The sequence below is a fragment of the Myotis lucifugus genome, unplaced genomic scaffold (genome assembly GCF_000147115.1).
Source record: "Myotis lucifugus unplaced genomic scaffold, Myoluc2.0 scaffold_35, whole genome shotgun sequence".
NCBI lineage: Eukaryota > Metazoa > Chordata > Mammalia > Chiroptera > Vespertilionidae > Myotis > Myotis lucifugus.
The window spans coordinates 1,569,906-1,577,086 of NW_005871083.1; the positions used below are offsets into that span (position 1 = coordinate 1,569,906).

Genomic DNA, 7,181 nt, shown 5'->3' on the forward strand with positions numbered 1-7,181 from the left:
GGAGCGAGCGGACAGCTTTCTCCTTCTGCGAGGTCATGGGGGACCGTTTCCAAGAGCCTTTTCGTTGTCCCGACCCCACACGGTGATTATCCAGAAGGGCCATTTTCTCGACGGCACATAAGACACATAGGATGGGCCGTCGGCGCATGTTTCTTCCCGCCCCCCCACGGAGCGCGGGGGTGCCGGGCGCGCCGGTTGTGTTTTATGCCTGCACGGCGGACCGGTGGGCGTGCGCGGCGGGAGCTGGCCCGGGGTGGACTCTGAGCCCGCGCCTGTGGGGCGGATGCGGCTCTTCCTGGAGCTGAACGGCAGCCACGGGAGCCCCGGTGGAGGGCCGGAGGGGGAAAGCGCAGGCGAGGGAGTAAAAACACCAAAGCACCAGAGTGGTCCCGGCTTCTCACCTGGTGGGAGGCTGTCGAGGTAATTGATGGGCGGGACTCGGGACGTCCGGTGCTCGGGAGCCGCAACCCCAGCCCCAGAGTCTTCCTGGGCCAGGGTCTCCGGAGTGAGCGCTGAAGACCCAGAGGAGTCCTCTGGTGTATGGAGATCACGTTTCCGTCCATTCATTCACTTACTCACTTTTCATTCATTCCACAGATCCTGACAGTCTACTCTGTCATGCCTTTTACTTGACTATTGGAGGATACTGAAAAGCAAACAAGCAAACGCCCTTGAGGCCTGGCAAAGAGGAAGCACACTCGGTGCTACCCATTGCACACATACCGCTGTAGGTGTATCCAGGCAGCCCAGCTTTGGGGTCATTAGTTCAAGCAATGGTGAGCCCCCTTTCTGACTAGGCGGTTTACCATCTGCTTTGGCCCCTTTTCTAGCCGAGCGAGGTCAGGCAAGCCACTTCTCTTTCCTAAGCCTTTGGTTTCCTCCTCTATGAATGAGACTAATAAAATATAAGATTTCTTCGAGGATCAAATTAGATGAGTGTGCGTACACTGGCTAAAAGAGCCAGCCCTCAATGAAAATTAGCTCCTGTGATTGTTATTCATAACCACTAGCAACAAACATGTATAGAGTCTACTACTGCCAGACCCAGTGCTGCGAGATCAACAGATCGAGACCTACATTCCATAAGGCATGTAGCTGGTCTTTTTAAAAAAATGGGATGCCATGAAAAATATGTCAGGAGAGAGACTGTTCTGACATAAAGAGCAGAAAAAAACATAATCAAATAAAATGATGTGTGAGCCCTGGCTGCATAGATCAATTGGTTAGAGCATTGTCCTGATATGCCAACGTTGTGAGTTTAATCCCCCATCAGGGCACATACATGAATCAGCCAATGAATGCATAAATGAGTGGAACAACAAATCGATGTTTTTCTCTAAAATCAATTTTTAAAAAAATCAAATGCAGTGTGTGAATCTTGAATGGGCTCTGTTATTTTGTTTTTGTTTTTGTTTTGTTTTTTTAGCTAGTAAATATTTTTTTGACAATTGTAGAAATTTGAATATGGCTTGGATATAGATAATTTTAGTGAATTATTGGTAATTTTCATAGTGTAATAAGTATATTGTGTTCATGTAAGAGAATGTTCTCATTGTTAGGCTATGCATCTGAAGAATTTAGGGGTGAATGTCATAGTACCTATGAGTTATTATTTTTAATGGCTCAACAAAAAAAATCATGTAAACACAAATATACATAGAGAGAAAGCAAATGATGCAAAGTGTTAACAATTGTTGAATCTAAGTGGTACTATCAACTTTGCTGTATGTTTGAAATTTTTATAACAAAAAGCTGGGGAGATGGAATATAATATTGTATCCATGTTGTGGTTACAACCCCAGAAACATTATGTTTGTACATGGATAAACACTGGAAGAGATCTGAAAACCAGTGACTTCTGATAGTTTGTATCTGATTTTTGTCAAAATGGCACTTGAACAAAGAATACAAATTACAATAAATAAGACACAGTTCAAACTTTTAAATCACTCACAGAGATATTAACACATAATTTCAATACAAGGAGAGAAATGATTTGTGACAGCAGAAGGGAGAAAGAGGAAAAAGGAAAGATGGAGTGGGAGGAGGAGAGGGAGAGGTAGGAGATGGAGAGAGAGGGGTAGGTGTTGAAGAGAGAGAGAGAAAGATGAAAATGCTCTGCTGCTGGCTTTGAAGATGGAGGGAGGGGCATGAGCCAAGGAATGCAGGCAGCCTCCAGAAGCTAGAAAAGGCAATGAAACAGATTTTCTCCTAGAGCTTCCCGAAGGAATATAATGATCTTGGAGCCTACAAGTCTGTAAAGTAAATAATTTGCCTTGGTTTTAGCCAGGAAATTTGTGCTTGTTGTTACAGCAGCCATAGGAAATTAATACAGGGGTTAATACCACCTACTTTGCAAGCATGTTGCCAGGAGGAAATGAAGTTATGGGGCTAGCACATGGAATATTGTGCCTGCCAAATGATAACAGAGTTTTATTACCATTTTCAACAAATGGTAAGAGAGTATTTATTATATCCCAGGGAAGGTGTAAGATTTCCCCAAACAGGTAATATTTGAGCTAAGTCTTGATGAGTATCTTTGTCAGAAGGGATCCATATTTCACCATCTGAATCAATGGCACATGATCCGATAAGCAGGCGTTAATTCCTGGCCCCAAGGGACAGGATATTTCAATTAGGCCGATCCTACCTGGAAAATTCTTTTCTGGAACTCTGATAGCATAAAGCAGTGGTTCTCAACCTTCCTAATGCTGCGACCCTTTAATATAGTTCCTCGTGTTGTGGTGACCCCCAATTTCATTGTTACATATTGAACATAATTAAAGCATAGTGATTAATCACAAAAACAATATGTAAGCATAGTGATTAATCACAAAAACAATATGTAATTATATATGTGTTTTCCGATGGTCTTAAGCGACCCCTGTGAAAGGGGTCTCGACCCACAGGTTGAGAACCGCTGTTCTATGTGATTTAAAATGAACAAATGACCACAAACTGGGGGCTTAAGACAATAGACATTTATTGTCTCACAGTTCTCGAGGCCAAAGGTCTGAAATCAAGGTGCCGGCCCTTCTGGAAGCTCTGAGGGAGAACCCATCCCATGCCTCTCTCCAGCTTCTGATGTTACTGGCAATCCATGGGGTTTCTCGGCTGCAACTTCATCACTCTCATCTCTGCCTCCACTGTCACGTGGACTTCTTCCCTGTGTGGCTCTGTCTCTGTGTCACACAATAAAAACAACACAGAGGGTTTCTCATCCAGAGCCAAATCAAATCTCAGGTTGTCCACTTGAGCCCCTAATTATGGCTTGTTCTGCAGGGCTTGCTATCTGAAATCTGTTCATTGATGAACATCAACTTCAAACTCAGCCCAACCATCTGCCCCTGGGAGGGAAGGGAGCAGAGGGAGGAGGGGAGGCAGATTGCTGCCTCTCACCTCACGCTCACTGAGATCCAGCCTCTCGCTGAACGGCTTGTGGGGTGGGATTGCTCACCCTTTTATTTCTTCTCCTTTTCTTGCTCTTTTTTTTTTTTAATTTTTGGTGACAGAACTCAATAGGCGAAGTCTCTTCTTAAGGCAAGTATCTGTATAATGCAGTACCTCTCCTATACATTGCACTATTTCCTTGTCTCTGTCCTTCCCCAGGTCTAGCACTGTCCCCAGACAGCATACCAGCTTGCAGACACCACATCTAAAAGGACTGTGGACGGAAGGGGCCACATGCTAACCTGACTAGGTCAGGGGAGGCCAGCATGGCAGTCTTGCAAACTCAGAGACCTAAAGTAACCACAAAGGATGGTCTGAAATTAAACTTTAACTAAAAGCAATTATGGTGGGTAGTCACCTCCTAGGCTGGTATCTTCACTGATAAGGTCAACCTTTAACTGAGCCTATCTGTCTTTTTTGCATCTCTGATAACATATCCTTGAAATGTCTCAGTAACTTGTAATTTCCCCTTTTCCAGATCCCTTGGGGCAATGTGCCTGGGAGACAGGACAGATACCACAAATTCCTTCACTGTTATCATGTTAATTGTTCCTGCACCCATCTAAGTATGTGTCCATCATTTTATTTCTTATCCAATCCCAGAGGTTTCCGGGTTTTGCCTTCTCCCGCGTCTCTAATCTATCACCAGTGGATTTCATGTAACCCTCCTATGCCCCCTCTTTGATGGCAATGTATAAAATAGATGAGAAACTGCCATTCTCCGGAGCACTATTCCAATCCGTTGAGATATTGCTTCCTGGCAATTGTCGACAGTTTGGCTCAAATAAACTCACAAAAATTCTTTACAGGTTTGAATGTTTTTTTATGTTAACACGACCTTGGCCAGGGGAAAAATTGCTAAAGAAAGGGAGTAAAGAAAGTGTAAGAAGTACCATCGGTCTTTTTAAAAACATTTTTAGACATTCATTTTTAAATTACAGTTGGCCTTCAATATTATATTAGTTTCAGGTGTACAACGTAGTGATTAGACATTTATATACATCGTGAAGTAATCACCCTCATAAGTCTAGTACCCATCTGACACCATGCACAATTATTACAATACTAGAGGCCTGGTGCACAAAATTCGTGCACGGGGATGGTCCCCTCAGCCCAGCCTGCACCCTCTCCAATCTGGGACACCACAGGGGATGTCTGACTGCCAGTTTAGGCCTGATCCCCAGGATTGGGCCTAAACTGGCAGTCAGACATCCCTCTCACAATCCTGGACCGCTGGCTCCTAATCGCTCACCTGCCTGCCTGGTCACCCCTAACTGCCCCCCTGAAAGCATGATCGCCCCCTCATTTGCCTCTGTGTGCTGGCCTGATCGCCCCACACTGCACCCCTCCCCACCGGCCTGGTTGCCTCTTACTGCACTCCCTGCTAGCCTGGTCACCCCCAACCCCCCCCCCCACCGGCCTGGTTGCCTCTTACTGCACTCCCTGCTAGCCTGGTCACCCCCAACTGCCCCCCTCTGCCAGCCTGGTCACCCCTAACTGGCCCCCACTGGCCTGGTCGCCCCCAACTGCCCTCCCCTGCCGGCCTGGTCACCTCTCACAGCCTGCTTGTTCAGTCGTTTGGTCGTCCCCCACTAACCCCCTTGCCAGCCTGGTTGTAGGCAGCCATCTTGTGAGGGTGTGAGCATTAATTTTCATATTACTTCTTTGTTATATAGGATAATTGACTGTATTCCCCATGCTGTGCTTTACATTCCCGGAACTGTTTCCGTAACTGGCAGTTTGAGAAGTACCAGGGGTCTTAATTGCATTCTTAATTCTGCTTCTGTGTCAGTCTAAGACCTTGGAAGATGCACTGATTTTCTGTCACTCAGTTCCTATATAGTTAGGAGAATCCAATGCGTCCTGCCCGCCTCATAGGGGAGATAAAGAGACCAACTGGGATGATGAATGTGACAGCAATTTAAACCACGTAAAATGATCCATTAACCACAATGCATTCACATAATTAATGAGTTAAAGTGGCGACATCGCTACTTAATGCCCTTTCATTTTTCTTGATCTAGTCACCCCTCCAAACCCTTCTCTTTCCCATTCATCCAAGAAATTCTTATTTTTCATTGATTTTCACTTAATGTAGGTTTTTCTTTTCTGCCACACAGACAGCTGGGGGGAGGGAGGGAGGGAAGGGAAGCATTCTTTCAATCACATCTAGCCTACAAAAACAAGTATCTTGCTCCTCGAAAGGCAAGATTGATTATTATAACTGTGAATGAAAGGGACCACATGCTAACCTGACAAGTTCAGGGAGGCCTGCATGGCAGTCTCGCAAACTCAGAGACCTAAAGTAACCACAAAGGATGGTCTGAAATTAAACTTTAACTAAAAGCAATTATGGTGGGTAGTCACCTCCTAGGCCGGTATCTTCACTGACAAGGTCAACCTTTATAACTGAGCCTACCTGTCTTTTTGCATCTATGATAGCATACCCTTGAAAAGTCTGGGTAACTTGTAACTTCTCTTTTTCCAGATCCCTTGGGACACAATCTAATGTACCTGGGTACCAGGACAGATACCACAAATTCCTTCATTGTTATTGTTATCATGTTAATTGTTGACTGTTAACTATCCTGCACTCACCTAAGTACGTGTCTATCGTTTTACTTTTTATCCAATCCCAGAGGTCCCTGCCCCCGCCCCCTCCCCAGCTTTGCTTTCTCCCGCCTCTCTAATCTATGACCAATGGATTTCATGTAACCCACCTACGTCCCCTCTTTGATTGCAATGTATAAAAATAGATGAAAAACTGCCATTCTCTGGAGCATTATCCCAATCTGTTGAGATACTGCTTCCTGGCAATTGCTGACAGTTTGGCTCAAATAAACTCACAAAAATTCTTTACAGGTTTGAATGTTTTTACGTTAACATAACAAAAATCAAGAGATTTTTGAAGAAAAAAAATAACCCATGACTCAGCCGCAGGTGAACCTGGGTTAAGTCCAGCGCTGGAAGCCTTGGTTTCCTCCTAACATCCCCTCGGGGTCTCCCAGTGCCTTTGAGAGTCAGATGACTGTTGGGCAGACTTGAAGACAAGGCTGTAATAGTCTGAGGTGACATCAAAGGCCATTTGGTGTCCCCAATAACATGCATTGGCATGGAAACCAGTGGAGGTGAGGTGGGAAGGCGGTGAGGTGGGAAGGCGGTGAGGCTGAGGAGCACAAAGAGACAGGAGGACGTCACAAGTTAAGAACCTGTAACTCAGAGGCTCTCAACCTGTGGGTCGCGACCCTTTCACAGGGGTCGGCTAAGACCATCAGAAAACACATATATAATTACATATTGTTTTTGTGATTAATCACTATGCTTTAATTATGTTCAACTTGTAACAATGAAATTGGGGGTCACCACAACATGAGGAACTGTATTGACGGGTCCTGGTATTAGGAAGGTTGAGAACCAGTTACAGTTACAGTGTAACTGAATCCCAAGCTGGAGACAATTTTCAGGCTCCCGGATATGGTCATGCCTGAAACTAAAGAAAATTCATAGACTTCCCAATGAAGCCATCCTGCATAGGCTGCTGCAGAGGAGCTAGTTAACGGGAAAGAACTGAAAGAACCGATGTGAGAGGTGAGAGAGAGGCCATGTTAACCTAATGCCATACTTCTGATTTGTTGGACTGGGTAGATGGGGCAGTCCAGGAGGAGGTATCTAACTACACCCACAACCTCCCTGGCTGCGCTCAATGTGATGGCATAAACACAAGTTAAAAG

General features: G+C 45.1%; 1 protein-coding gene across 1 annotated transcript in view; it reads right to left on the reverse strand.

Annotated features, from left to right (window-relative positions):
- USP10 (ubiquitin specific peptidase 10) overlaps positions 1–563 on the reverse strand; it is a 74,510-nt gene extending 73,947 nt beyond the window's left edge. Inside the window, exon 1 of the mRNA XM_023752547.1 lies at positions 402–563. Coding sequence (XP_023608315.1) covers positions 402–563 — 162 coding nt within the window. The remainder of the gene's footprint in view (positions 1–401) is intronic.
- Between the last annotated feature and the right edge of the window lie 6,618 nt (positions 564–7,181).